At 55.5% G+C, this 27980-nt stretch overlaps 9 protein-coding genes across 9 annotated transcripts; 4 read left to right on the top strand and 5 right to left on the bottom strand.

Moving 5' to 3' along the window:
* Positions 1-1066: 1066 nt before the first annotated feature.
* Positions 1067-1366, bottom strand: CC84DRAFT_1164562 (uncharacterized protein). The gene has a single exon (XM_018178509.1). It carries the CDS (start codon positions 1287-1289, stop codon positions 1113-1115), a length of 177 nt encoding a protein of 58 aa, XP_018036618.1. The 5' UTR covers positions 1290-1366; the 3' UTR covers positions 1067-1112.
* A 456-nt stretch (positions 1367-1822) lies between these two features.
* On the top strand, positions 1823-3014 carry CC84DRAFT_1090326 (glutathione S-transferase; the record flags this gene model as incomplete). The annotated part of the gene is made up of 5 exons (XM_018174347.1): positions 1823-1905; positions 1957-2240; positions 2362-2508; positions 2621-2712; positions 2856-3014. The coding sequence occupies 5 exons, from the start codon at positions 1823-1825 to the stop codon at positions 3012-3014; spliced, it is 765 nt and encodes a 254-aa protein (XP_018036617.1).
* A 4274-nt stretch (positions 3015-7288) lies between these two features.
* On the top strand, positions 7289-10640 carry CC84DRAFT_1196354 (uncharacterized protein). The gene is made up of 6 exons (XM_018181453.1): positions 7289-7716; positions 7767-7816; positions 7870-9299; positions 9350-9971; positions 10024-10164; positions 10212-10640. Exons 1-6 carry the CDS (start codon positions 7575-7577, stop codon positions 10350-10352), a joined length of 2526 nt encoding a protein of 841 aa, XP_018036616.1. The 5' UTR covers positions 7289-7574; the 3' UTR covers positions 10353-10640.
* A 3893-nt stretch (positions 10641-14533) lies between these two features.
* On the top strand, positions 14534-15042 carry CC84DRAFT_1217503 (uncharacterized protein; the record flags this gene model as incomplete). Its single annotated transcript, XM_018182898.1, has 3 exons — positions 14534-14664; positions 14722-14837; positions 14948-15042. 3 exons carry the CDS (start codon positions 14534-14536, stop codon positions 15040-15042), a joined length of 342 nt encoding a protein of 113 aa, XP_018036615.1.
* A 678-nt stretch (positions 15043-15720) lies between these two features.
* CC84DRAFT_1205801 (uncharacterized protein) lies at positions 15721-19149 on the bottom strand (the record flags this gene model as incomplete). Its single annotated transcript, XM_018181998.1, has 3 exons — positions 18116-19149; positions 17967-18064; positions 15721-17922 (listed from the first exon to the last, which is right to left on the bottom strand). The coding sequence occupies exons 1-3, from the start codon at positions 19008-19010 to the stop codon at positions 15721-15723; spliced, it is 3195 nt and encodes a 1064-aa protein (XP_018036614.1). The 5' UTR covers positions 19011-19149.
* A 2084-nt stretch (positions 19150-21233) lies between these two features.
* On the top strand, positions 21234-23194 carry CC84DRAFT_1217501 (ubiquitin ligase complex F-box protein GRR1; the record flags this gene model as incomplete). The annotated part of the gene is made up of 4 exons (XM_018182897.1): positions 21234-21698; positions 21748-22041; positions 22087-22891; positions 22947-23194. 4 exons carry the CDS (start codon positions 21234-21236, stop codon positions 23192-23194), a joined length of 1812 nt encoding a protein of 603 aa, XP_018036613.1.
* A 49-nt stretch (positions 23195-23243) lies between these two features.
* Positions 23244-23674, bottom strand: CC84DRAFT_755900 (uncharacterized protein). The gene has a single exon (XM_018187318.1). The coding sequence runs from the start codon at positions 23527-23529 to the stop codon at positions 23293-23295; it is 237 nt and encodes a 78-aa protein (XP_018036612.1). The 5' UTR covers positions 23530-23674; the 3' UTR covers positions 23244-23292.
* A 145-nt stretch (positions 23675-23819) lies between these two features.
* On the bottom strand, positions 23820-25043 carry CC84DRAFT_1090445 (uncharacterized protein; the record flags this gene model as incomplete). Its single annotated transcript, XM_018174354.1, has 1 exon — positions 23820-25043. One exon carries the CDS (start codon positions 25041-25043, stop codon positions 23820-23822), a length of 1224 nt encoding a protein of 407 aa, XP_018036611.1.
* A 346-nt stretch (positions 25044-25389) lies between these two features.
* CC84DRAFT_755861 (NAD(P)-binding protein) lies at positions 25390-27074 on the bottom strand. The gene has a single exon (XM_018187317.1). The coding sequence runs from the start codon at positions 26617-26619 to the stop codon at positions 25714-25716; it is 906 nt and encodes a 301-aa protein (XP_018036610.1). The 5' UTR covers positions 26620-27074; the 3' UTR covers positions 25390-25713.
* Between the last annotated feature and the right edge of the window lie 906 nt (positions 27075-27980).

Below are 27980 nucleotides of genomic sequence, written 5' to 3'. Positions count from 1 at the left end.
GAATGTGGGAATGGGTCCGAGCTACGCTCTCGCACGTGAATACCGCGGATGTAAGTTAAGGTCAAGATGTAGCCACTTTTTCGAAGTCAAAGTCATCTTAGGGTCAACGATTAGAGCTTCGTCTGGCATGACTTTAGGTCTTCACATTGACCCAAACACGCTGCAGCGAGTGCACGTGGTGACAAATACGGCCCCCAATCCCGCGCACTGTATGTGTTGCGGCTGGGTATGAGCTCGCGAGGAAGCGAATAGCTTAAAAATCTCGACCTACAATTCATGATCACTTCTTTTGCTATTGGTTTCCAGGCTAAGAGTATAGAAGTGGCATGTCTCGCTGAAACTCAGGATAGAGAGAGATACCTAGGTATCGTATCATATTTCCATCTGCTAGCATAATATTACAAGAGAAAAACACGAGTAGTTGCATACGCTACGCGTGTAGAACATAGAACAGACGAATTTCTTGCATGCATCGGTCAGGTGACGCTTGTGAGGATCCCGATGGGGGCACGAATACGAACGATCCGAACGGGAGCACAGAAATACGAGCTATATCCCTTCCCAATCTGCAACCAACGCGTTTTCAGTATATTCGAGAAAAGTCCCTTCTGATATCACCCGCTTCTATTGGACCACTTCTCAAGTAAACCCCACAAACCTATTTACATACTTGCCTGCGTACGCATCGTACTCTGTCTACACGCACCACCGCTTCCCCTCACCATGCACATTACGTATAAATCCGACCGTATGCTCAGCTCTACGCGGACTCTCACCCCTCTAGTACCCATATCTCAACCATGCACAACCTCCTTTTGCCGCTCCTCGCCCTCCCTCTCCTCACCCACGCCGCCCTCAACGGCCACTGCACCGGCTCCGAGGACTTCTTCTACGACGGTATCTGCGTCAAGACATCGACCTGCGCGTCGTACGGTGGTACCACCATCTCAGGCCACTGTCCGAACGACCCGGCCGACGTAAAGTGCTGCTACGTCAACACGTGCGACCACAGCCACCCCCAGGGGTATAGTTACTGTGCGTGGACAAACCACCCGTGTCCCCTGGGCAATCCGGGCTCGGGATTCTTCAAGAGTAGTAAGTGGCTACGTTACTCAAAGCTTTTGAAGGGACCGTAAGGGAGGGTGATGCTGATGAGTGGTTGTTAGATTTGTGTCCGGGTGGGTCAAACTACAAGTGTTGTGTCTTCGGGTAGAGACATGAAGTAGACTTGCTCTCACGTGAACATGTTCACCAGAGACAATGTACGAAGGCTGAACTTTCAGACACATATAGGAGTCTGAGATCGACCAGGCTTAATCAGTAAAAATTTGATTAGACCTTGCCTTATATCCAGTCTTTTGGTTGACGCGAGAGCCTGGGAGATGGAGTGTAAATGGTGTATTTGCTGCGCGTGTATGTAAGGGAGTTAGATTCGGAGGCCAGTACGTTGTATTGGGCAGCGAAAAGTGATGCTGCATTTCGAGGCCCATGTCCAGTCATGGGCGGCTTGGGAAGAACGGAGGGACTCGAGCACTGTAGTCCAAAAAAGCAAAATCGATCTTCATCTCTCCAAAGAATCTCCTTGCAGTCATCGAGGTCTCACGATGTATAATTCGTACCTGGGCAGATTTCTAATCAAGCGTCCAACTGCCCCTCTTCGCGACCCCACTTCGCGCGGCCACTACGTCGACGTATGTAATCATGATACTACAAAACGCGCCAATATCACCTCTTAACACCAAGACATTGCGATTACACAATTTCCCAGCCACTAGCCCTCCCGAAAACCAAGAAGGAACAAAAAAGATAGCCCACACACGCGATGGCGGACCAATCAGACATCACGCTCTACACCACCCAAACGCCCAACGGCATCAAGATCTCCATTGCGCTCGAAGAGCTCGGGTGCGCCTACCCCACAACAAATCTTCTGAACTGTTCCTAATAGCACCGTAGCCTCCCCTACAAGGTCCACAAGATCGAGTTCTCAAAGAACACCCAGAAAGAGCCATGGTTCCTGGAGATCAACCCCAACGGGCGCATCCCCGCGCTCACCGACACTTTCTCAGACGGCAAGACTATCAACCTCTTTGAAAGCGGCAGCATCATGCAGTACCTCGTCAGCCGGTACGACACCGAGCACAAGATCAGCTATCCCCAGGGCAGCAGGGAGTGGTACGAGATGAACAACTGGCTGTTCTTCCAGAACGCGGGGGTGGGTCCGATGCAGGGGCAGGCTAGTACGTTAGCTCCCTTACTCTCCTCGCATCGAGCACGAAGCTCGATGTTTAGAATGGAGAATCAGAGCTGTGCAGCGGTGAAGGACCGTGGCGTGGCGAGCGATCGGCTGACATGCAACAGACCACTTCACGCGCTACGCACCCGAGCACATTGAATACGGCGTCAACCGGTACCAGAATGAGACAAAGCGTCTGTACGGCGTGCTCGATACACATCTGTCCGAGAAGAAGATCCCCTACCTGACTGGCGAGAAATGCACGATTGCTGGTAAGTATCACATTCCCCCTGTTCATCCAGGCCAGCCATCCTCGGGCGATGGCTGGACCTCCGCGTCAACCTGAGAAAGCAGACCCATCGGAACGCATAGTAACATGCATAGATATCGCACACTGGGGCTGGATCGCCGCCGCCGGCTGGTGCGGCATCGACATCGAGCACTTCCCCGCGCTGAAAGCGTGGGAAGAGCGCATGGTAAGTTCCCTTTCTCACCTCCCTCCGTTCCCTTTAACCTTCCGCCGACACCTCCTCGTCTCCCTCCCTACCATCGCCGTCACCATCATCAAGATCTTACTCTTTCCCAACGGCCAAATCTCTGTCGCTGACAACGCTCCCAGGCCGCACGCCCTGCCGTCGAAAAAGGCCGCCATGTGCCCGACCCGCACACCATCAAGGAGCTCCTCAAGGACAAAGAAGCCATGGAGAAGCATGCGGCCGAGAGCCGCGCTTGGGTGCAGAAGGGGATGAAGGAGGACGCGGAGAAGCTGAAGAAATAGATGGTTCGGTTCGGGCGGGATGGTTGACTTTCGCAGACGAATGGAGGAGGGTTGGGAGAACGTGAGGCAACTCACACTCCGGCACGTGTCGAATTCGACAACATGATTGTCGCGCTGAATACGAGACAAGACATTTGACTCCCCTCTTCGTCCTTCGCTTTCGGCTTCGGCGAGAGCAAGTGAATCGTAACCCGCGCCTACCCGCTTGCCCGTCCACCCCGCCATCCGATGTGATACCTCCTTTCGAATCAGGTCGCGGGCTGCAGCAACGCCAACTCCCCTTCATGCACCGCACCCCTCCTCGCTTCAGCCTCCGATTCCAGAAACGGCCCGGAAGCGCGATCAAGCCTCGTATACCAGCGTCCCAGACCGCGGCTGCACCTTGCGACTTACCCACCACACGGAGTTTTAAATCTCCAGGTGATAGTAACCTCATCTGCGATTCCGTCCACTGCCTGCGTATAGAGACCTATATTGTGGGTCAATAGACTATACAGAGAGAACGTTTCCTGGTAATTCGACCCTGCGCGCGCGTAGAGGCCGATATGTGGGTCAACTAAGCCCACAAACCCACCACGCTGACAACGCGCTCTTGACTAAGCTGCTGCGCTAGCAGACATCCGCATCTTTCCCTTGCGCACCGCCCGGAGGAAGCATATACATCATATGTGTGTAATACTAATGCCACCCTCGGTCGAGTACACGCGCGTAGAAAGGGCTATACGTGGGCCTACTAAGCCCACACTCAACTCGCTTCTCCACATCCCGGCTGCCCAGCTCACCACCAGCGCTCAAGTCTTAAGCTGCCGTGACTATCAAACCTTCTTTTGCGGGGAACAGCATGTACCCCAGACGTTCTGGCCCCGTCCGCCAACGTTCGCAGCGCGTCAGTATGATCATGCCATGATCATACTATACATCAATCGTTAAGATAAACGGCGATGCTAACGACTGCCTGGACAGGCGGCAGCAATGGGCATGCCGCGGCGTAGTGAGCTTAAACCTGGGGTCGCTTAAGCACATGTTGTCGCACGAACCGAGATGCGGCGCGTATCGCATGCGTAAAACATGGTGGTGCGGTTCGGGTGGGTGGGTCTGCCGTCTGGTCGAGACGAGATGAGCGAGCGGCACGTTGCTGCGTTGAACAAGACGCCGTGCATCGCAGCATAGTGCACATGTTGTTGCCGTCGACAAGCGCCGCGTTGGAAAGTGAGTGAATTGAATTAGGAGGTGGCAAGCATTCTTTGATTAAAATGCGTCGATTATTCCGAAGAAATATACTGCGCTGCATGCACGACGTGCCTGGGTGATGCTCTTCGCCCGGGATCCAATTGCGCTTCCCAGAAGCAGGTCGCTTTGCTGCTCGCCTCCAGCTTTGGCGGTGTTCGCGTACGAAGGCAGGCCAGCTGCAAGAAGTTCAATATACCAGTACTGACAGTACCGGCGCTGCTGCATGTCGGCGTCACACGAGCACCAAAGCAACCAAGGCACGTACCGCCATCTACCTCGCATTCGCATCATCGCCGCCCCGTCCTACACAGCTCATCAATCCAACACTGCGCCAGCCTATAGCGCCCTCAAATACTCCAGATATGTATTCGTTCCCCACCCGTATCCCCTTGCTGCCCCTGCGCTTTTCCCCACACTTTCTAAAGCACGACAATAGAGACTGCAACACGCTGCAGCGTGGAATCTTCCAAACAGCTTCTGGCCCCGATCCCCAAGGCCTGCAATGCGCGCCAATCTACCCGAAGCGGCTATTACAACTAGGCGAATTATGTGCAGTGCCTTGCTGATCGGAGAGGATCGTACGTAGGAACCTTACTGCCATTATGCATAAGACATCGGATTAAACGTCCTCGCTTGGAGTAGTCTTCAAGCCGTCTGCACGTCAATGGGCCTAAGAAGGATCGCGAGGGAAAAAGGTCCGTAAGGAGGTTATAGTCCGCGGGAGGAGCGCTATACCAGGAGAGGCGCTGGGGTGATGTATACGAGGTGCGTATCAACACTCGGAGTGACAGGTTGACAGCGTCTACCTAGCGGGAGCCGCAGTCGTGCAACTTCGGTTCCGGTAGCTTCCCGTCCCGTGAGCCACTGCAAGTACCTTCATGAAGCGCCGACCAGGTATCAGGACTTGTAGAAGCGTTAGCGAAACCAAGAAACAGTTGGTGGCGGTACGACCTAATTGCACTGTCAGCTGGTACCCTCGGATTGGTCCTGCTCATATTAAGATGAGTCGAAGGGGGCATGGATGGACGTTGCGAAGACCGAAGTGGCAGTGGGCGCATGCAGCCTACTGCACTCCACAAACGGTCGTGCGCCCATGCTGCCCTGGCGCACCAGAGAAGACATGCATGGCGCAACGACTTTCTAGAAGCCTGCAGGCTTCGTTCAACCCCAGCCATTGGGATCCGGCTCTTTTGACACGGATGGAAAAGATGGAGTAGGACGAAGCATGCAAATGAGCCTGAGAACCCACCATATGGTGGTTGCGGGGGATGTGTAGCTGATCGACACCGGGATGGTGCATTCAGGCAGAAAGGACAATAGACTCTACACGTAGTCGAGCGACCATTCCCGGCATTGCACCTACAGCAAGACCCTGCTTTTGGCTTAGAATAGTACAGGATCTTCGTGGAGCCGGACGTTACACGAGGTAGTGAAGGTAATAAGGCCCAAATGAGGACTGTGGAGTGCATGTGAATCGACCAATACAGAGGTCTTGGGTCCTGGTGCCAGCCCAGGCCAGCATTATCGGGATGTGGGGGAACTGGCAATATACTTTCCGAGCTCCTGCGCAAGCGCGTGTCGTCTGTCTGAAAGAGTTCAGGTGCGGATGTGCGTGGTGGACCACAACGGCCAAGGCCTACCGGTAGGGCCGGCGAATCAGCGCTGAGCATACCGCATCTACGGGCCGGTGACGCTGCGAACATAGCGTTTAATTGCGACCATGCGACCAGCAGGATATTGTCGGAGAGACGGAAGGCTGTCTGCAGTCATAAGGATGGCGTCCCTCGACCTGAAATGACCTGAAATGCGCGGTTTCAAGTCACGTTGGAGGCGAGACTGATCAAACGTGGTTCGTGCAGGTCCACGGGTATGGAGACCCATCTGGCGAACTTCCGAGCGAAGCTGAAAGGCACATCGACTGCACGGTGCAAACCCTCTGGAAAGTAGGTATATTACGTAGGGGATAGTAGATGCTAACCATAGCAGGCGGGTTATAGGCTGGGTTCGGAATGTGAGGCACGCCAGTGCGAATGCTCTTGGTGGAAAGTAGCATCAGCATCAGCAAGGGTTGACCAGGTTGGTAAGACGAGTGACCTCACTGGCTTGTTGCCGCCATAGTTTTGGGGCTGGGTACGCGAGCAGCTGCCGTCGTTGGGGTGTGCTGGTCGCTGAGTGGACGAGGGCGGCGAAAATCACTGCCGCCTGCATGGCGACTCAGGAGGAGTTCGGCGTCGCTACCGGATTCCTGGATCACGTCGCGTTGGATGCTGACAGCGCGACGAGTGAGCTGTACACGCTACTGCGCCGTGTAGAAAGCACTGTGCAGTACATTCCCGGGGTACATGGCGGCACGTGAGGCCGAGAAGCGCTGCACGTACGGTGGTGTTTGCGAGTCATTCACCGCCGTTTCAGGAATCGCGCCGCACCGCAGGCAACGGGATCGATCGCCAACGGCGTTTCGTGGTGTGCGGCGCAGAGCTTGCCGCAGTGGCGCTTGCTTGATGGTCCTGCGACGCCAGATGGCGTCGAGGTGCGCGCATGGGCAGGGCGACACTCGAGCACCTGAGCGCGTCGCCGCCCGGAGCAAAGGATCCTGGTGCGTCTGCGCCATGGCACGGATTTCTCAGAAATGAGCAAAGAGAGGGCCGGGCGCGCGCAGGCCGCACCGTTGGCCGACGGGTGCTGAGTGCGGGAGGGGACCGGATCAGAGTCGCAGAGGTCAGGCGACGGCCGCTGGGCGCTGGGGGGCGCCTGGCCGCAGGTACGCTCATATAGATGGCCATGGGCGCGGTGGGCGTGGTCGCCGCGGAGAGAATGTGCGGAGCGGGCGTTGACGCGAGCGGTGCGCGCTGTAGCCCTGGCGGCAGCAGCCAGCATCATGCGGGGCGCCCGCCTCGACTTTAGCCGGGGGCAGGCGCGGCCAACCAGCGGCGGCCGGCTAATCGGCTAAAGTCGCGCGTCGCCCCGCGTCCCTGCACCGACTTGCCTTCCAGAGACCAGGTGCCGTAGCTCGCTGCCCCAGATCGTCGAGCCAATCCCCCCAGTCTTCAATTAACGGTGCGGCTTTGTGATATTGTCTCCTACGTGATCTCGCTTCTCGAAGCCCTCGTGGACGCATGGAAGACTCAAGCCACAGATCCATCCCTGGTTTCGGCCCATCCTGTCCAGGATTCGCAACTCGGTCCTTGTTCCTCGGCACTCTATAGTGTCCTCGCCGGCCCACCTGTGAAGCCCCAAGTATCCCATGACCGCTCCAGTCTTTTCACCGTGAACGCACTCCGTCCCCGCTGCCACTCCCAGCTCCAATTCTTGTGCCCTGGACCAGCCGCCATGGACACCCCCACCGCAGAAACCACAAAGCTCGAGCGCAGAGGCTCCGCTCCCGTCAAGCGCAGAGTCAGTCGCGCCTGCGACCATTGCCACCGCATGCGAACGAGATGTAACGGCCAGGCCCCGTGCTCGCGATGTGTTGGTATGCTGCGGTTGCCTGCCCTAGCGCCATTGCCACTGACTTGTCTGCAGAACTCGAGTACGTTTGCCAGTACAACCGCGAGAAGAAGCGAAGAGGAAAGGTCAGGAGACGCCGCCTCGCCTACCTCGTGCGTCTGACTAACCATGGCCCCAGGTACCACGACATATTCAGAAGCAACGGGAAGAGGCCGCTGCGCACCAGGGACTGCCCAATGCGCACCAAGACCAAGAAAATGGACTCTCCATACAGACTCAGTTTGAAAATTCCGAAATGGACGAGGACCTCTGGTCGCCCTCGGAGCCAACCCCAATCGCCCATCACTTTCCAGGCAAAGAGGACATCCACCACGTCACATCACCGAACCTGCACGCCCACATGATGCCACCACCAGAGTATCAGCAAGATCCTACCCACATCAAATCACCAACACATTGGCACCAACTAGCCTCCTGTAAGTTTGTCAATAGCAACATTGCTGGAGTGATGCTCACCACGAGGCCAGCCATGAGCTTCAACTCACCAGTGACGCACATCATGATAGATCCGCTATTACTGGGACCAGGAGAAAGGCTTGCCCAGCCCCAGATGCACGGCTCAATGGGAAGAAACGAAGAGCTCATGTATGCCATGAACGACATGCACCTCATTCCGGACACTCGCACCCCAATATCCGTCCCCTCTCAGTTCGACAACGTGGGATACCCAATGCACTTCGCGCCCGTACGACAGTCCTCACCCCGAAGCTATGGTTCGGTCGACACTGGATCGCCTCAATCCGGCATCAGCGCTGCGTCTTCACACCCAGGAATCTTGCCTTGCAAATACCCAGTTCTGAAACCATTGCTTCCACACATCAGCAATATTATGACTGTGCCCATGGCCTGCGACTTGCTCGAATACTACTTCCAGAGTTCGTCTTCTGTATTCATGGAGCCAATATCGCCATACATTCTCGGAACCGTCTTCCGGAAACGCTCCTTCCTGCGACAACACAAACCGCGAAAGTGCAGCCCCGCATTGCTTGCGAGCATGCTTTGGATCGCAGCGCAGACCTCTGAAGCAACCTACCTGACTTCCTCTCCATCGGCAAGAACAATCTTCTGTCAAAAGTTGTGGAAGCTCGCAATCGATCTGTTGAAACCGCTGGTGCACTCACCTGCCTCACACGGATTTGCCCACAGCCATGGAACCGTCGTTAGCCCTGCAGTACATGACGCGTTCGGAGTGGAACGCGCAATGGGACAACTCGAAAACAGGACGGATTCCGCAATGCCCCCGACCAGCACCCTTGACGACGTGGCGACGTACATGAACCTTGGTGTGGTAACTTCGGCGAGCGAATACAAAGCCGCCAGCCTGCGATGGTGGAACGCTGCCTGGAGTCTAGCAAGAGAATTGAAACTGGGACGGGAGGTGCCGCAAGACTCTACCAAGGACCGACAGACGGGCGACGATGCCGAAATTGGCATGTCAGACTGCAGCAACTCCGGCGCGCATGTTCCCGCGGGCACCCCCGCAGCTGCTCTAGTCGAGGAAGCAAGAGAGGAGAGACGCAGACTGTGGTGGCTCTTGTACATGATTGAGTAAGAACCTGTCGCGCTTATATCCGCATTTATATGCTAACCTTTCCCAGCCGCCACTTAGGACTGTGTTACAACCGTCCTCTAGCGATGCTCGACAACGAATGCGAGGATCTCTACCAACCGGTTCCGGACACGCTATGGCAGGCCGGAGAATTCTACACCGGGAACTCTGGCCCTAAAAGGAAAGGCCTCTCGTTCCAATGCACGTCGCATGACGTGTTTGGCTTCTTTCTCCCGCTCATGACCATCCTTGGCGACATTGTCGACATGAACGCCCAAAAGAACCACCCGCGCTTCGGCCAACGTACATCCTGGGAATCTTTCGAATCGGAAATAACTCACCAGCTCGAGCAGTATGCGTACAGTCTGCAAGAATTCAAAACGCAGCACGGCTGCGGAGCACCAGGAGATGACGCTGCGGATCCTATTCGTGGAGAATGTGCCCACCAAACAAGGAAGGTCGTCGCCTACGCGACGCACATCATGCATGTGCTGCACATTTTGCTGCACGGGAAATGGGATCCCGTTGCGCTGCTAGAAGACGACAACATGTGGATCTGCTCGCAGTCGTTCTTGGCCGCCACATCGAATGCGATTTCCGCCGCGCATGCCGTCGAGGAGATTCTCGAGCTCGATCCGGACCTGTCCTTCATGCCGTACTTCTTCGGCATGGTAAGTTCCACTGCGCCCCACCCCGGCCCGACATGTGCTAACCGTTATCCAGTATCTGCTGCAGGGAAGCCTAATTCTCCTTCTGCTTGCAGACAAGCTGTCGACCGAGACAAATGAGGGCGTCATCCGGGCGTGCGAAACGATTGTGCGCGCCCACGAGGCCGCCGTCGTCACGTTGAATACAGAATACCAAGTACGTCTCCAGGCTGCTCTGTCTCACTCAAGCTAACCCACCGACAGAGAAATTTCCGAAAAGTCATGATCTCCACGCTCGCCCAGATAAAAGGGCACTCCCACTCGCGCGAAATGTCGCCCGCGAAGCGCCGCGAGGTCCTGTCGTTGTATCGCTGGACGAGTCTCGGCAACGGCCTCGCGATATAGCGCATCCACCCTTAGCCTTTACCCACCCTCACTCTCACCACGACGGAAATGAAATGAAAACGGAAACAGGCGTCGTCGGCGCCGAACTGGACTGTACTATTATGTATGCATCCCGGGACGGACGTGCCCAGGGACTTCTTCTGCATCGGACTGGATCGGAGGGAGGAGATATGTCTTGTCTTACTTTTTCGAACCTTGATACCAGAGACAAAAGTCGCAACTTAACCTGTTTGGAATCGGAATGCATTGTTAATAACCTTTTGATAGCGATAAAGTACCTGTTTACCCTCACGCGTACTCCTGCTCCTTAGACTTTTACTGACCTCTTGACGTTTATTTCTAGGACTTGCAGGTTAGGTAATAAGCACACTGCGCGCCTTCACTTGACACAAAAAAGATAAAACAGGAGGCGCTATAAGTAGGGCCTAGCAAACATTACTAACAATTCTGAGGGGCAATCGCCCAAAGGCTGGCATTGGCAAGGAGACAATAGAAGCGGGTTGTGGTTCGAGCTTGTAGAGCGCGTAGCGGATGGGGCGATGGTATTTCACGATTGTTTCCGCAGAACAGGTCCGGAGAAGAGATATGAAGACGAAACGGAATCTAGAGGAAGTGGCGGGAAAATGGTGAGCAGAACAGAACGCGTGATCGAGGACTAATAGTACTTCATATCATATGGAATGATGCCAGTGGGAATCAACATTGGCCATGGGAAAATGTCACAGGAGAATTCACATCATCAAAGCCCTATCGTAGCGTGGCTCGCAATAGAAGGACTCCGGAAATCTGCACCACAATTGTTCGTTCGATGTGACATGTGCCACAGGAGCTGCTAGGCCACACTAACTCCCTCGAGCCTCAAGTCGTTCGCCACAACACGATAAACTCTTGACAGAAAGGGCAGTACACTTCTCCTGATCTTACTCTCCTATTGCAGCCTCTGTCGTCACGAAACTTTCTCTCCGTCCATGCCTACTCCACCTCCTACCATCTCACCAGCCCCTATATTACCTCTCACTGCTTGCATAATACCCTGTATTCACTATCCCTAGTCTCTTTGGCTTCAATGCCCCCCGAAGCTTTGTATCGAATTGTCATTCCACTACTCGCTCCGAATGATACCGCAGCAACAACTTACTGCAGCTACACGAAACCATATTACGTCCGGTGAAGACAAAGCTTGCTAGTTATGTACAACACATCGAAGTCGAAGTCAAAAGCTTCACGAGGAGCTTTTCCAGGGAAAAGGATTGCGGCACTTTTATCGAGACACGCAGAGATCTAGAGAAAATATAGAGTGGTAAGGGAGGCTCCTAAACAAGCCTGGTCTGTCTAGTTCACATGCCGTCGCGGAGACCATGTCCGGGTGTCCTTTTCTCCCCCTTTCTCCGACCAGTCCTCTGTACATCACTTCGGAGGCTGTCCACTCTTTCCAAATCCAATCTAATCTCATACAGTTTCCCACTCCCGCCCTCGCCCCCCATATTCACCATCCCCACCTGCTCCAACGTAATCATATCTGCCTTTCCCCCTATCGGGACAGCGGCATCAGCATCGAAGAAAAAATTTGATTTTGTTTACAAACGCCTCCATATTCAAGAGTTCTGGGAACGCTTTGCTGATCTAGAGTGACGAATGATGTGCATATACGGATATAAGATGTAGTGCCTCCTTCTTGTATGAATTCCGGAGAGAGGAAAGTCCTTAGTGGGAGGAAACAACACGCACCTACCCAAGTCTAATCCACATGGCCCAGCGGAGCTCATCCCACGAAATGATCAAGGTCGTTGAAGCGAGTTTGCCAAATGCAAATCACTCCAAGAGTCTGCAAGACACTTACTGCTGGGCATTGGAATCAGCCGCGAGCTGTGGCCGCCTAGATACGGTACAATATTTAACTGAGCGTGGCACGCCGGCTGCGGGGCGTCCAGATGACGAGAAAGATGATTTCAGATTTTACTGCCAGTACGGCGGCAGTCCCCCAAGAAAGGACACTGTCAGACTGAACTGATCCCCTGTACACAGACCTATCGAAGCCGCCGTATATTTCGGCCACATGGACATCGTGGAGTATTTGCTGGAGCATGGTGCGGCGGAAACAGCAGCGCTAGAGTCTGCCGCGTGCGGGTAATACGAACTTTGTGAAAGAACTCTTGCATCGGGGAATTGTATCGGACGTGGCTATACTGAAGGAAGGAGAATAAAACTATGTTCAACATTTTAATGGAACGAATGCCGCAACCACGCTGTGAGAAGGCGATAGAGCAATGTGTCCTTCGAGCCAAGGCCGACGGACTAGGGTCGATGTTAACGCTGCTATCTTCGCACGGCGTCAACGTAGACCAATACAGATCAGTCCTTCCAATGTCGCAACATCAATACAAAGAGTACTGGCTGCATGGCTTTGACACAAGTAATCAGAGCTTACAGCACGCACCGAGCAATAGTACAATCGGGTAGAGATGTAAGCTGCGTTTGGCGGAAGATTTTCAACGCAAACTATGCCATAACATTCCTTCTCTTAACATAGGTATCATTATGACGATGTGTTCTCGGGCCAATCACTTAATGAATGCATCTTCCTGTGAGATAATGAAGTATATTTGCGAACACCAACCGTGTCTCACTGTTCATTTCTGGCTTACGTTGCAAGAAACGTTTCTACGGGCATATGGCACTTTCCAGAGTGATGGTTACACCGGCACGAATGAAGCCATGCCTTGCTCAAAGATCAGCCTGGGTTTTGCGTGCCGTTCTGCTCGTCTTAGGATAACACAGAGTACCCAAGAATTTGACAAACCCGCGCATCTACAATCATTCGACCATGCCGTTGTATTGTACAGAATCGACCCCATCTCATTTATCGAGACACGCCCAAAGCTTGTGATTTTCCTCGCCGCGATACCTTTCGCGCAGCCATGATCCTTAGTTTTAGCTCAAATACTGCTGCCCTACCTTTAGCTTCTAACAGATCCGCAGCCTTCCTCGTGATCTGCACTTGGCACGACTCCGCTTCCGCTCAAAGACTGAACCCCGCTTACTAAAGTTAATATAGGCGGCTGACAATACCTGTGCTTCGCCCGAGGCAGCTGTGTAACACGATGCAATCCTTCCAATAACGTCAGTCTTCACGAGCTAAGATAACTTACCGATGATCGTTCCTTCGGAGACATATCACCGGACACAAGTCTTACGCATTTCTTTCCTATGGTAAACTTCATGCAGATCTGGTTTCGATCTGTCTCATAGTACATTTACTCCTGGGGTATACGGTAGTACGGCCCCATGCTATCCAGGTCTCTTTCCATCCTCCAGCTAATCGTTTGGTTATGGGACCAAGAAGAATTGAAAATTTATTTGGTAACAATTATGCTCTCGAGGTAACGAACCGTTGAGCCAGCTAGGTAGATACCGCATTTTGGATAAGGCTAGCCTCAGGGATTATTCACGCCTGTACATACGACGAGATCAAACGCAAACCAACGGGTACAAAGTGATGTATCTTCCCTTCATCGCTTAATCAAGACAAACTACGATCCTGCCCCAACTCACGCTGACTTCATACCTGCAAATCATGTGCCGCATCCCAGACGATGAAACAATAGTAGATCTGCGCGTAGTCTACCGACCCACTGCCCCCAAGCGGCCAATGTACCTGCTGTCTTACATTCGCCTCAAACCCCGTTTACTTGGGGTTGCGTACGTAGATGCTGACAAGAACTGTGCCTCGCGCGAAGCAAGCTACAGCCACAGCACCGCACCAATTGTACTATCACATCACTTCCAGCATCTCTTTATGAGGCAATTCAGATCCTTCACTAGCTTGACGCCCTGCATGGGCAGTGCAGATTCAACTCGTCTACTGACGTCAAGCACTCCGATGTCTCCCTGTTCTCCACCAGAATCCTGGATCAACGACCCCAAGGAAGAGAAACGTCTCTCACCACTTGCCCTGTTCGTCGCGGGTGGCGGGATTGCATCCAACGCAGCATCCAGCGCAGCATCCTTCTCCTCTGGTAATGATTCTCGGAGGTTCGAAGTGCCCGAGGCCTCATGAACGCTATAAAAGACGGACAAAGCAACGCGATTCTGGATATCTGCATCTCATCATCATCTTCACAGTACAGAACCACAACTTCTCAACCAACTCTCGAACCCAAAGCAAAGCAAAGTAGATCAACATGAAGTTCCTCGCCCTCGCCGCAGCCCTCGCCATTCCCGCCCTCGCCCTGCCAGAGCCCATGTCTGGCGGTCCCTCTCTGCAGTCCAGAGACAATGTCAAGCTGAACCAATACCGCAACATCGATGACTGGTAAGATCCGGGCCCCTTCCCGTGAGAAGCAAAGCTTTGCCTGACGCGCAGACGCAGCCGAAACGACAATGCCATCCTCTTCCACGCAGCTCCAGTGTCTGGGACCTGTTACAACCTTGATAGCCAGACTGGCGCCATGTTCATCAACACGGCTGGGTTCCTGGCTAGCAAACGTATGTGTGCTCACTTTTCTTTGCGGTTCTATGCCACATGCGTCCTTCCTGGGCGAACACACGCAAGTCTACTTTGGATGACGACGGCTAACTCAGATTGCATCGAGCAGTCTACAACCAAATCAACTGCGGCGGTGACTGGATCGGCGTCACGGGTGGGACGTGCCTTGAGAAGAGCGGCTGGAACTCGTTCAAGCTGCAGTGATCACTCTTCCGTGCCATCACCAACCGCCCAGTCTCGCATGGAATGGAATGGAACGGAACGGAATCGTACACATGGTTTTGTCTGAAGCTCTTTGAGCTGCTTACTGTCGTTATGTAGCTCTTGCAAATTCAAATCTAGATCGTACCCCCGAGCCCAGGCTTTCTGTTGCCTCCCCCACTCATGCGATTGTGCGCCACCACGCCCGTACCGGGCTCCATCGTACCATTGTGCGAAGACTTCACGTGCCGTTGCAAGGCGCGGAAAACCGCAGTGCACAAACTAAGTCGGGTGCTGAGAAATGTGGATATTGCAAAGCCAACGCGGACCAAAGCCATTTTGCATCAAATCATCCCCGGATCCAGAACCACAGAAACAGACAACGTGCCCGGATACCACCATTCCGCCGCCCCACCTAGACACTGCTGCATATGTGTTGAGTGGCTCCAATCACATGCGCGGAGATAAGGCGGCACCCGCGCCTCAGTGAAGGGACCTATTTGTTTTTGTTCCAAGACGGAAGCAGAGCCACGAACGCGATCGGACTCGACGTGCCTCAAGCCACCATTCAAACACGCGCTTCGCGCTGAATAGCCGTTCATCTCCCACCTCTCGTCTGGTCTGGCTATATACCCGCCCACCCTCCTCACCCCACGCTCCTATGTTACAAAACCCACCGCATCAAACATCCCTAACGCTGCCCCTCCCCCCGCCACTAGGAATCTCCCTCTCCACCATCTCCAACTTATTCAAGCTGGGATACCTCTTACTGAAACTATCCACATCCCACTCGTCCTCTCCTCCATTCCTTCCTTCCCCAAGCCCCCCAACTCTCGGCAGCGGCTTCTCTACCCCCCTCCCAGTCGTCGCCTTTGTCGGACTCTGTCTCGGCACCGCGAACTCCCCCGTACCCCCAGTCCTCAACTTCGTAGGTTTAGAGGGCGGCGGCGGACCCCTCCCACCCGTTAGCACACGTGTCGCCGCCGCCACAGCCGGGGGTGCGGACGCGCTCGTCGGGAGCGGCTGCGGCTGAGAACCAGGCCGTGGTTTCGCGTAGCCTAGGTTCAGATCCTGCGGCGCGTTTTGCTGCGGGAAGGCGATGGGCTTTCTCGCTATGGCGGGTGCGGGCTGTCGTGCGGCTTGGTCCAGCGGGCGCTGTGGCAGAGGCTTCCCCGTGTCGCGCTCGGTGTATTTGCCGTAGCCCTCTGCTGTGCGGCTGGTGGGCGGTGGCTTCTGGGACTCGTCGAGGAGGTTCTTGACGCGGTTCTGGATGGTGGAGGCGCGGGTTGGGCCGGCTTTGCCTTTGGCATCTGAGGACGCGAGGCGAGCGCGGTACTCTGCTGCGGCGGCTTCGACGCGGCGTTCTTCTTGCGAGAGGCGCCGTCTTTCGAGCTCGCGGCGGACTTCGGGAGGGAGGTCCTCTGTTTCGTCGAGGGTGCGCTCGTCGTCGGATATGCCGCCTGTTGCTTCGGACCCGGCTATGGGGGTCAAAGCGTTGGGATTGGGGCGTGGTTCAGCGGAGAAGTCGGTGGGTGTGCGGGGGCTGGAGTCGGAGCGGCCTCGGTCTGGCGCTGAGGCGGAGTTGCTCTCGAACATCTTGAAGGCGTCGCCGAAGCGGCCTTTTACGATGTTCTTTGTGCCGCTGGTTATGGAGTGGAGGCTGGAGCGTTTGCCGCTCTTGGTGTTTTGACTGCTGCTCCGCCGGTGCTTCTTCTGGTGGCTGTCTTCATTCTCCCGCGCGCGAAGGTAGTCCATGTTTGAAGTGATGTTCTTCTCATCGTCCGAATCAGAATCCAGCACAGCGGGAGACTGGCCGCCTCGAGCCAGCGACGGCGCATCAAAGTTCCTCCCAGGGGCCGCCTCCCTTTCACGTAGGAAATCCAGGTTGGATGCAACGTGTATGCTGTTGGGTCGATTCGACTGAGCAGACTTTGCCCTGTCAAGGGAAACCCCAAGGTCCAGTGCAGAAGGACGGTGAGTTTCGAGTGATGGTCGTGATGATGCAGGCGACTTCGGGATTTGGAGTGCAGTGGCATGTGATCTTGACCTGGTAGCGTCCAGCGATGGACGAGTTGGGAGAGTATGATCTGGCCTCAATGAAGATGGGCTAGGCTGGGCCTTCTCGAACGTCCGCGGCTGGCTCATTGTTCTATTGTGGTGGCCCACATCGGGTACGCGCCATATGGGCTTCTTGTTGACGTCGGGGAACTTTAGCTGCGGTTGAGATGGAACAGGAGATGGCGCGGGCGAGGTTTGCACTCCAGTCGAGACCATCGTGGACCTTTGTGGTGTAGGTTGATAGAGTGTTACGTTAGAGGTGCGAGGGCTGTCCTGAGGTCCATCGAATCTTTGAGGTTTCTGCGCGGATATAGGGCGAGACGTGCTCGTTGAGGGAGTAGTCGAGACTGGTTTCGGTGGTGGTGCTGACGCTGCTGGCTTCGCTGGAGGTACTGAAAATGCCTCATCAGCAAGAGCTTCTGTGACCCGTTTGTTTAATGGAGGATCCGCGCCTCCTGGCGATTGACCAAACTCAAACTTTTGACCACGATCATGCAACAACGAGAACTCGTCCAAGGAAGGGTAACGAGCAGCAAGCTCGTCAGCTGCAGCGATCCTGACTTCAGCCTTGTCCGAATCAAGAGCTGCGAAAGGATCAGATGCTGCGCCCCTCCCTGCCGGGGAGCGACAGGGTTTTGCCATTGGCGATGCTTGCTCGGGACGTTCTCTTCCTCTTCTCATCCGCGCAACTTCTGGGATGGACTGTGTTTGCTGGACAGGGGCCACCTTCTGTATTCCTATGATCGGTGGAGAAGACACTTGAGGCTCGGGGGACGGTAGTTGCTGGTTTCTGCGGTCTTCGGATTGCGTCCGGTGGGAGTAGATCTGGACTCGTCAACGGGTGTTCTACGAGGGAGCTACAAACTTACGTCTTTGATCGGTACAGGTCTATGCCGCATAGAGCACACCTCGACGACTACCTGGTAGATGTTCGGTCTGCGCTGAGGATTCTCCTGCAACATGGACGCTGCTTGCCATTAGCCCAGGATTCAGCACAGCCCAATAATTTGGGACGTACATATAAGCTTCTTCAGCCGGTCCGAGAACTGGGGGTAGGCCGGAAACTTGAAGGTTGCGTTCAAGATGGCCATCTGGCCGACCTCTTCGAACGGCGTGGTGTAGTAACACAGCTTGTACAGCAGCACGCCCAACGCCCAGATGTCGCTCTTCTCGTCAATGGGCTGTTTGCGGTAGACGTCGATCATCTCCGGGCTGCGATACTGCAGCGTCGTGTGGCGCTGCACGTCGTCCTCGATCAGCCTGCCCTCTGCGGCCGTCTGGGCAGCGGGCCGGGGCGGCGCCGTGGATCCGAAGTCGCAGAGCTTGTATATGCGGTTGGACCCCACCGTCGTGATCAGGACGTTCTCGACCTTGAGGTCGCGGTGCAGCAGCGGGGGCCGCAGATAGTGCATCGTCGCAACCCCCTCGGCGACATCGGAGAAGATGTGCAGGATCTCGGGCTCGGTGAGCCTGTGCTGCAGGCGTGTGTTCATGAAGTCAATCAGACCGCCGCCGGTGCAGTGCTCCATCAGCAGAAAGACCTCGTAGCCGCCGCCCTGCAGCTGCGACGCGTGCGAGTCCATGTACGTGACGATGTGGCGGTGGCCCTTGAGCTTCTTCATGGTCTCGACCTCGGTCCGCATGTTCGCCAGCGCTTCCTTGTCCGGGACCGCAACCCGCTTCAGCACGCCGACGTCCGGGAGCCCTTCGCTGCCCTTGGGGATGCGCACCACGTAGACATGCGCAAAGCCGCCCTCGGACAGGTAGCGCTCAATCGTCACGCGGTACTTGCCGACCTGGACCTTCGTCCCCGGCGCAAAGGTGCCGGGCGGGGCATTGGACGACGACGCCGAGGGGCGGTAGGCATGTTGTTGCGGCACTGATGTGGAGGGAGCGTAGCGCGCGGAGGACATTGCGGGCGGTGTGAGGCCTGCAGCGGTGCAGGAGCAACGGCGGTGCTAGCGAGCGTGCATGTAGGTTGCGGCGGGCGAGGGGGGCGAAGTGGCCGGGCGGGACGCGTGCAGAGCTGGGTCTGTGTCTGTGTTGTATTGGGGGGTCATTAGGTGTTGATCTTCCGAGTTTCAATGTCGGCTGCTAGGCCGTCACAAGCAGAGCCACACCGCACGTCACGGCCGCAGTTGCCCTGCCGCGCACGAGTCGTGATGGGTGCACGAGGGCGCCATCACGCAGGGCATATTGTCATTTTTGGAAACACCCATTTGCTTCTCATTCCAGTCCTAGACCGACATCTGCAGCACTCACTTTGATCACTCCCGCTCTCCGCCCGTGAAGTGTGTGGCGCAAAGTGTGGCGTTCCAGATCGCGCTACGCCCTTCTAGGCCAGCTCTACCCGAGACAGATCCGGATGCTCGCAGCAGTGCCTAGCAACCGGCTGCTCTTTCATGTTTCAGGCGTGTGCCATAGTTACGCTGGGTCAGGCTGAACCAGAGAGCGTTTGTATCTCTCTGGAAATTCTCTCTCGGCCCATAGGTCGAGCATGTATATCCGCGGGCACCAGGCCTTACTCACGGGGACGCTTTGGCACACGGCAAGCATGCCAATCTGGATCAAGTTATTCTAGATCTTCCGAGTATGCTAGAGGAATGGTCGAGTTGAGCAAGAGTCCCTCATCGATGCGGCGAGCCGCGGATATACTCTGTACCGTCATGCAAGACGGTGTCGTGCAATGACAACGTGTCTCTGCTGTGAGTGGAAACATGCCAGAACGGAATCGTTCCAACAAGACTTGTTTCTGCCAAGAGAAGCGTTCGTGTGCATCTTATCTTCAATCTTGCGGAAGGCTGAGCTCAATGACAGCAACACACAGCTATACGCGAATGCATGAGAGGCGGCGGATGGATCATATACTCTGTCCTGTCGATCGAACATAAGGAACCAGGCGGGAACATCAGGCAGGAACATGTTTCTCACCAGTCTCGGGGCCGAGCAGCGTCCTAGGTTTTTGATGCACCGCCGTCACCCGCCACGCGGACATGGACCCAAGTGACATGGTTGGCGTCGATGTGAACCAGAGTTCCGAGCGTTGCCGCGGGGAGCAATCGACCGTTGTAAGATGACCCGCTTCCCTGCGGCTGCTACCGCTACGTCGGCCAGTGAGCAGATGTTGTGGTCCGTCGGTTGTGAATGGTGCGCGTTCGAGAGCTTAGAGACCAGGTCTAGCACGTGCGGTCTTGCTGGAGACGGCGACTGCGATCTGCAGCAGACGCAGCGAAGCGTTTCAGACCAAAGAGACCGGAACAAGACTAGAGAACCACAGCAGCCCAACACACGACGCTTCGTGCCTTTGCGAAGGCGGTCAGGTGGGCGTGGTGGAGCAGCACCTGACTGGTGTAGCGTGAATGTCGGTGGTGAACAGGCCGCGACGCCGACTGAGCACCCTCTGGCCTGACGACACTTTGAGAGCCGCGGGAGAGTGGCTGTTTTGCTAACAACGCCTGACGCAGCGCGAGGGACAAGAACCAGTTCTCGGGATGACGGCAGTCGTCGAGCGTGTCTCAGATGCCCTGCGCGGCGGGATTGGTTGTTGGCGATGCGCCAAGGGGGAACATGCACGGCCACAGGCCTGGTGCTGGCTCAACCCGCATCGTCGTTGTTGTCCTGGTGCTGCTGCGCATCTCCTCTTGCTGTGTTGCTCTTGCCTGCCGTGCACCCAGGCACTGCCTACTTACGCTGGGACCTGCTGCGCTGCACATTGTTCCTCAGCCTCGCATCTGCTTGACCACCTGGACCTTACCCTGGAGCTTGCCCTGACCCGTCTGCCCTGCCCGCTTCGTCATAGGCTTTAGCGAAGGCCTTCCCAGCTCAACCAAGTCCGCCTGCCAGCGTCGACGGCCGCAGTGTCTCTCACCACCCCGCCCGCCAATTCCACGACGCTCGGTAGTCACCCGCACGCGACGCGCGACGCTGCAAGGGGTTCTGTGAAGCGTGACAGCACAGTAAGCAAGCTGTTGCTGCGTCGCTTAGAGTCGACCCGCCAACCGCCTGCTTCACCACCTGCGTCCAACAACACGCCCGATCCTCAGCCTTCTGCCCAAAGACCCCGCTCCGCCGAAACCCGCGGCCGCCTCTCGCCAAGAGAACCATCAACCGCAACCACGTTCACCAAACTTCACGCCATGGCCTCGCGCTCTCGCTCTCGACGGGCCGAGCGCGACATCAGCGCCTCCCGCTCCGACACCTCCGCGTCCACCTCGCCCGAGCGCGGCGTCGAGGATGACGACAACGATTCTCTCATGTTCCAGACCAACGACTCGCAGTCCTCGCTCGCGCCTTCCATATCCCCCAACTCGGACGAGGATGCGCTCCGGAGGGCCATAGAGGAGCGGTGTCGCGTGTCACCCATCTCGCGCCTGCCCGCCGAGCTGATGATTGCCATCTTTGCCAAGCTCTCCTCGCCCGGCGACTTGAAGCACTGCATGCTCGTCTCCCGGGAATGGGCAAGGAACAGCGTCGGCTTGCTGTGGCACCGACCCCAGACGGGCAAATGGCAGGCGATCAAGAGCGTCATTGCTACCGTCCGGAGAGGGGACAGCTTTTTCGACTACCCCACTCTCATCAAGCGGCTGAATCTCTCAGCCTTGGTACGTTCTTCATCAGCAGACAGGAAAGCCCCCGCTGACCCCGCTACAGGCCCCCGAGATCAGCGACGGCACCCTCCAGCCCTTGTCCAACTGCAACAGAATCGAGCGTTTGACCCTGACCAACTGCCAAAAACTCACCGACCTCAGCCTCACCTCCATGCTTCAAGGAAATCGGAGCCTTCTTGCACTGGATGTAACTGGCTTGGACTCGATAACGGACCGCTCCATGTTTGCGCTTGCTCAGAACGCGGTGCGCCTCCAGGGGCTGAACGTCACAAACTGCAAGAAGATTTCAGACGAGTCTTTGGAGGCTGTGGCCAAGAATTGTCGCCATTTGAAGAGGGTAAGCGCTGTGATATGTCACTTCAACAATGGCTAATGGTTGCAGCTCAAACTCAATGGCTGCCAGCAGCTGACCGATAGATCTATCATCGCATTCGCACGGAACTGCCGTTATATTCTAGAGATTGATCTGCACGACTGCAGGAACCTCGAAGACGAATCCATCACGACGCTCCTGGCAGACGGACCGCATCTGCGCGAGCTGAGGCTGGCTCATTGCTGGCGCATCACAGACCAAGCGTTCCTCCGCCTGCCGCTGGGTGCAACATACGACGCGCTCCGCATCCTCGATCTCACAGACTGCACCGAGCTGCAAGATGCCGGAGTCCAAAAGATTGTGCAAGCCGCGCCCCGCCTGCGCAACCTCGTCCTCAACAAATGTCGCAACATCACAGATAGGGCCGTGCTAGCCATAACACGGCTCGGCAAGAACTTGCACTACATCCACCTGGGTCACTGCTCGCGTATCACTGACACGGGAGTGATACAGCTTGTCAAGCTGTGCAATCGCATCCGTTATATTGACTTGGCGTGTTGCACGAACCTCACGGATAACTCAGTGACACAGCTGGCCACCCTGCCAAAATTGAAGAGGATAGGCTTGGTCAAGTGCGGCAACATCACAGACCGCAGCATAGTGGCGCTTGCAAAGCCTAAGCAGGTTGGCCACGGTGGCCCAGTGACGCCCAGCGTGCTCGAGCGCGTGCATCTCAGCTATTGCACGAACCTCACGCTGAGCAGCATCCACTCTCTGCTCAACAGCTGCCCGCGCCTCACGCATTTGAGCTTGACGGGCGTACAAGCATTCCTCCGCGAGGATCTGATCGTGTTCTGCCGTGAAGCGCCGCAAGGTATGTTCGATCGCACTCTGTTACCAAAACACTCAATCTGACTTGGATTCTACAGAGTTCAACGAGCACCAGCGCGACGTCTTCTGCGTCTTCAGCGGCGTCGGCGTCCAGCGTCTGCGCAACTACCTCAACACGGACACGGCGCACACGCGGCGCGCACTCTTCGAAGACGAGGGCACCATGTACGATGACGGCGAGCAGCCCGAGGTCATGGATGATGTTACAGCGCAGGCAAATGGCATGGGGATCGATGACATGGACGAGGACTTTGGTGAGGAGAGTGAGATGATTGGGGAGAATTAGGTGTTTCCTATGGATCGGGTGTGAGGTGCCAAGAGAAGGAAGTGAAATGGAGTGACGAGACACCATGGGCTTCCCGGTTGTTTGGGTGAGAGGTATTGTCATGCCTGCATTGCATTTCTTGACGAGCAACGGCCGTTTTTAGTGGATGAATGGAGGGAGGTTGAAGGCGCAGAGTTGTTTCGATACCCTTTAGCATGTATGCTGTATGCATGGTTGTATTCTTCGCCGCGGTAGGGGGTCGGGATAAATGAAATCATTCCCTGGATCAAGGTTTCATTGGTCGTGAATGTGAGTCCCGACACCAATGTGATCAGAGAACGTGGGGAGATGTGCATAGACGGTCAAGTTAGCCATGGGGATGGCTCACAAATGGTTTATGGCTCATGGCTCTTTGAAGGGGTAAAGGAGGTAGAGGGGAGTGATGGTGCTTTGCAAAGAGAGTTTTCTGTTCGCTTGAGCTTCTAGGTAGTACGCTTATGTTCACTAGATGCAGGATCGTGGATTTACTCGGTTCACAACGAGTCTACGAAGCCCTGGGTTAACATCACGCCGTGGCTTTCCACAACCACAGTTGTCATGAACGAGCCCAACCCCTACGTTTTGCTATTCTGTCTCACGCCAGCGATCAAGATGCCTCCTTCGCCCCACCGCCCCCGGTCCCCTCCCCGTCCACCTCCACAGGAAATTTCTCCAGACTCTCGTACCACTGCAACCCGCTCCCGATCAAGAACGCCCAACTGCCCCAAAACGTAGATAGGCAGGCCTGATACTGCGCCCAGCTGCTCTCGTCGTACCCGAACGCAGGACACAAAGTGAATCCCACGCCGCCGACCAGGTTCCACGCGCCGATCCACCACCCCAGCGTCCGCGGCGCGGGTTTCCACCACGTGGGTTGCGTTTCGAGCATGAAGAGCGTGCCTGACACGACGAAGCCGAGCCCGCCCAGCACCTGCGGCGTCCAGTAGAATGCGATGGCGAGCGGGCGCGAGAGGTGGTCGTAGATGCCGGGGAGCGCGGTGAGGCCTGCGATCCAGAAGATGGAGGCGCCGCAGAGCTGGGCGAGGGAGGCCAGGAAGCCGAGGGAGTGGAGGTCGTGTCCCGATGGCCACCATCGCCAGGCGCGAGGGTGCGTGTCCGGCGCTCCCTTTGTCACGGGGCGGCGTCCCTTTCCGACGAGGTTGTGGCGGTTGGGGTGGTGGTGCGTGCAGTGGGATTGGGACGGCGTTGGCGCGGCGGCGGCGTCGTCGTCGCCGCGGGACAGCGCCTGCGACACGGCCCAGCCGAAGCAGCCAGATTGATTCTCGTTCACGGCTTCGGCCATGAGCAGGATGGAGCCGACTTCGAAGACGGTGGCGCCGATGAAGGCGGTGACGCCGCCGCCGTAGAGCTCCTCGTTGCTGAACTCGGTGGTGGGGCGGACGAGAGGGAGAAACACGAAGAAGGCGTTGGTGACCCAGATTACGCTGCCGAGCGTGAAGACATATGCAACGTCGAAGGATACGTCCCAGACGGGGTAGTACGTGAGCATGCGCCAGAGGCCGCGGGCGATGCTGCGTGGGGATGAGGTCGGGCGCGGTGTTGCGCCTTGTGTCTTGCTAGTAATTTGATGGCGGTCTATGAGTAGGGCATGACGCCCTTTGCGGTTGTTACGGGAGGACCATTTAAAGCGGACGTCTGGACGTGTGGCGTGGCGGAAATGTGCATTTGTAGGGTTCAGGAAGGATACAGGGCCGGAAACACTGTCTTTTTGTACGTGAAGCTCGGCTTCTTGACCAAAGGGCTCGTGGGTGGGATGGAAGGCCTTGTTGCGCTTCAGGGCATTCGGTAAGGTGCTGTCGCTGCTTTCCATCTTATTGGCGTACATGTCACTGCTGTGGTCAATCGTTGCACAAGGGAGCGCTTCGCAGAGACGCGCGGTTTAGAGATCAAGTGAGCATCGCAGTGCCTGCTGTGACAGTAATGGACGAAAGAACAGTGCCGGGGAATTGGAATGACGAGCGTGTTTGGAGAACCCATGTTCACGACGCGTGGAGATACCACCTGCGTCATTGGTTGACGGTTGAAGCTGGGAAAGGCAGGCTAATGCTGATTCAGCGCGCTAGTCCTCATTCTTCTTCCGCGGGACACCAGCGATACAATATCAGCTTGGAAGTCTAGAAACTCATAATTGCCACATTCAAATCACGGCTTGGTATTGAAAGTCTAATGTGAAGTTTTACGTCTCGTACCCGGTGATCAGGACATACGAAGCCATCGAATACGCAGCACGATTGAGCACAAAAGTTCGCTCACAGGACAACGCGTGCATTTGTCCGAATTCCGAGCCTACATTTCTTACACGCTGACTACCCAACACGGACCATAGTTCTGCTTCCATCGATGCAACCATGAACAAAGACCTGTGATCTTGAGGAGGAATACGAACTTACACAACAGCAAAATAAAACAATAGGCAAACCTAGCCAGGACGTAAACAGACAGACCAGAGATGGATAGTGGACAACAGTATGACTATCCCTCTATGCCTTCCGCCATGCACTCTCCGTTCTCAACCACTCCCTGAAGTCCTTCAAGAACGGATACGCACCCTTGACCTCCCGCACCTCGACACCAAACCCGTCGCTCTTGAACCAATCAAACATAATCCCCAACTGCTCATGCAGGGCCCACCTTAGTCCCCTCCCCACGACTCCAAATGTTTCTGGCAACTGCTTCCCCGTTTTCTCCCTGAACGCGGTTTCGAATTCTGCGAGCGAGATGTCATCGCCCGCCAGCGCAATCGCTTTGTTCTTGTACTGCTCCGCGTCCGCATTGAGGAACGCCTCAGCAGCGACTTTCCCAATATCCTTCGTCGATACGAATTTGATGCGCGAGGAGGACCCGTTGAGCCGCCACATGCTCACAAAGCCCTTGCCGAGGAAATCATCGCTCAGGTTCTCGTAGAAGGCCACCGGGCGGAGAAACGTGTAGCTACCCCCGCTCTCCTTGCTCTTTGAAATGATGTCCTGCTCCACGGCGAACTTGCTCGCGAAGTGCGGGACCACGGTGGCGGAGGAATCGCTGTTCGCCCCGCGGTCCGTGGCCGTGAACACGATGTGCCTAACGCCTGCGGCGACGGCGGCTGCGGTCATCGCTTTGCCCTGCGCTTCCTCGCGCGCCGCGTTCATGGGGTTCGTCACGCTGAAGAAACCCCATGGCTTGGGGATCTGTGCGAAGATGGCCGGGGGGTTGGAGAAGTCGCCTGTGATGACGGTGATGTTTGGGTTGGAAGCCAGGGCCTGTGCAGAGCGCGATTTGGGGTTTCGCGTGAGGGCGTAGATGTGGATGGTGGGTGTTGGGTGAGAGGTTAGGGCTGCGATGAGGGCGCCACCTTGTTTTCCGGTTGCGCCGGAGATGAGGATGCGGCGGAGGGGGTTTTGCGCCATTTTGGTGAAGTTCAAGATGATAATAATGGAGATGGAATGTTACACAGTCGATATGAAAGCTCTGTTAATACCATCTTCTCAAGTACCCAACCTCGTACTTATACAGCCTTCTGATAACTTCTCATCCACAACTTTCCCCCGGTTCCACCATTCTTTCAGCCCTAAAACACCAAATGATAGAATATGTCCATTGATCGCATCGCTGTTGTAGGGCTGGCGGTGCGCCGCTGTGGATCGAGCGTTTCCGCATCGGACGCTGGCGTGGAGAGTCGGGGCAATTGAAGTATGGGGGCCAATTAGAAGGCGCGAGAGTGAGCTTCAGGGCGGTTCGCATTAGGGCACATCAGGGCACATCAGGGCGCCCGAGGGAGGAGCCGCATTTGAGGTGCGTCATGGAGCGCCTGAGTGTTAGGTCGAAGGGGTTTCAACTTGATGGGAAAGATGAAATTCGATGGGCCTATAGGATGGAGGATGTCTGGGTGGGAGATTTTGGTAGTGATGGATCGGGTGGCTGCTTCCGTCGCGCTAGCTCGATCTATGAAGGAAACAGCCAAATGCCCTGTTTACATCCTTCACCAACTACCGCGTCCCACAAGATACATCTCCAAAGTCATCGTAATGAATTACGTTCTGCAATATGGCCCTTCTTCGAGAACCAGCACGTGTGCAGACTCGCCGACTCAAGCATCCACTCACGGTTCCGTCGATACCGGAACGGTTAAGCGACTGTAGGAAGAGCAGTCTAAGTACCTATATTAAGAGTATCCCAAGGACAGTAGCTATTCTTAATTAGTATATGCCCATGGTAATAGGGAAACTGTAGGCTATTCTTCTATATAAGAGGTTTGTTATGTGGTTTAATAGGCATAAGGACGTAGCATAGGTTACTGTGGACATAGAAGCAGTCCTATGCACCGATCTCTCCTTTCCTCCTTACTCATAATTAAAACAATACAAGGAGGACGGGTATTTCGGTTGACGTATTTGTTGAGCTCTAATCACTCTATACCACTCATCATATATTTTTGGACTACCCCCTAAAATTGCACCGGAGTACCGTATCGCTAGATCGATTGGCACATCATCGCAGCCATACTTCTGGGCAACTCGGATGTCAAACGAGGGAGTCAAGATTAGACATGGGCTACTGTCTTCCACAAGACCACTCCGCCGGGAATCACTCCTACTACGCGGCAGCACGCAATCCCAAAAAGCTTCACAATACCAAAGCTCGATCACACGACCGCCATCCTTTGAAAGCTTTCAGACGCCTTAAACCACCTTGAATTCATGGGAGACACCGTGACCTCTGCAATCGATGACAGCACGCTTACTCTCCGAAATGATATCCGAAATGATAT

This window comes from Paraphaeosphaeria sporulosa, assembly GCF_001642045.1.
Source record: "Paraphaeosphaeria sporulosa strain AP3s5-JAC2a unplaced genomic scaffold CC84scaffold_5, whole genome shotgun sequence".
Taxonomy (NCBI): Eukaryota; Fungi; Ascomycota; class Dothideomycetes; order Pleosporales; family Didymosphaeriaceae; genus Paraphaeosphaeria; species Paraphaeosphaeria sporulosa.
The sequence above is the reverse complement of the archived record's forward strand: the minus strand, read 5'-3'. Positions and strand labels throughout refer to the sequence as shown.

Coding starts and splice junctions, on each gene's coding strand:
- CC84DRAFT_1164562 (XM_018178509.1), bottom strand. CDS start 1,289: ATGTGTCTGAAAGTTCAGCCTTCGTACATTGTCTCTGGTGAACATGTT.
- CC84DRAFT_1196354 (XM_018181453.1), top strand. CDS start 7,575: ATGGACACCCCCACCGCAGAAACCACAAAGCTCGAGCGCAGAGGCTCC. Junction 7,717..7,766: donor CCCGTGCTCGCGATGTGTTG/GTATGCTGCGGT, acceptor ACTTGTCTGCAG/AACTCGAGTACGTTTGCCAG. Junction 10,165..10,211: donor CGTTGAATACAGAATACCAA/GTACGTCTCCAG, acceptor ACCCACCGACAG/AGAAATTTCCGAAAAGTCAT.
- CC84DRAFT_755861 (XM_018187317.1), bottom strand. CDS start 26,619: ATGGCGCAAAACCCCCTCCGCCGCATCCTCATCTCCGGCGCAACCGGA.
- CC84DRAFT_755900 (XM_018187318.1), bottom strand. CDS start 23,529: ATGCACATCTCCCCACGTTCTCTGATCACATTGGTGTCGGGACTCACA.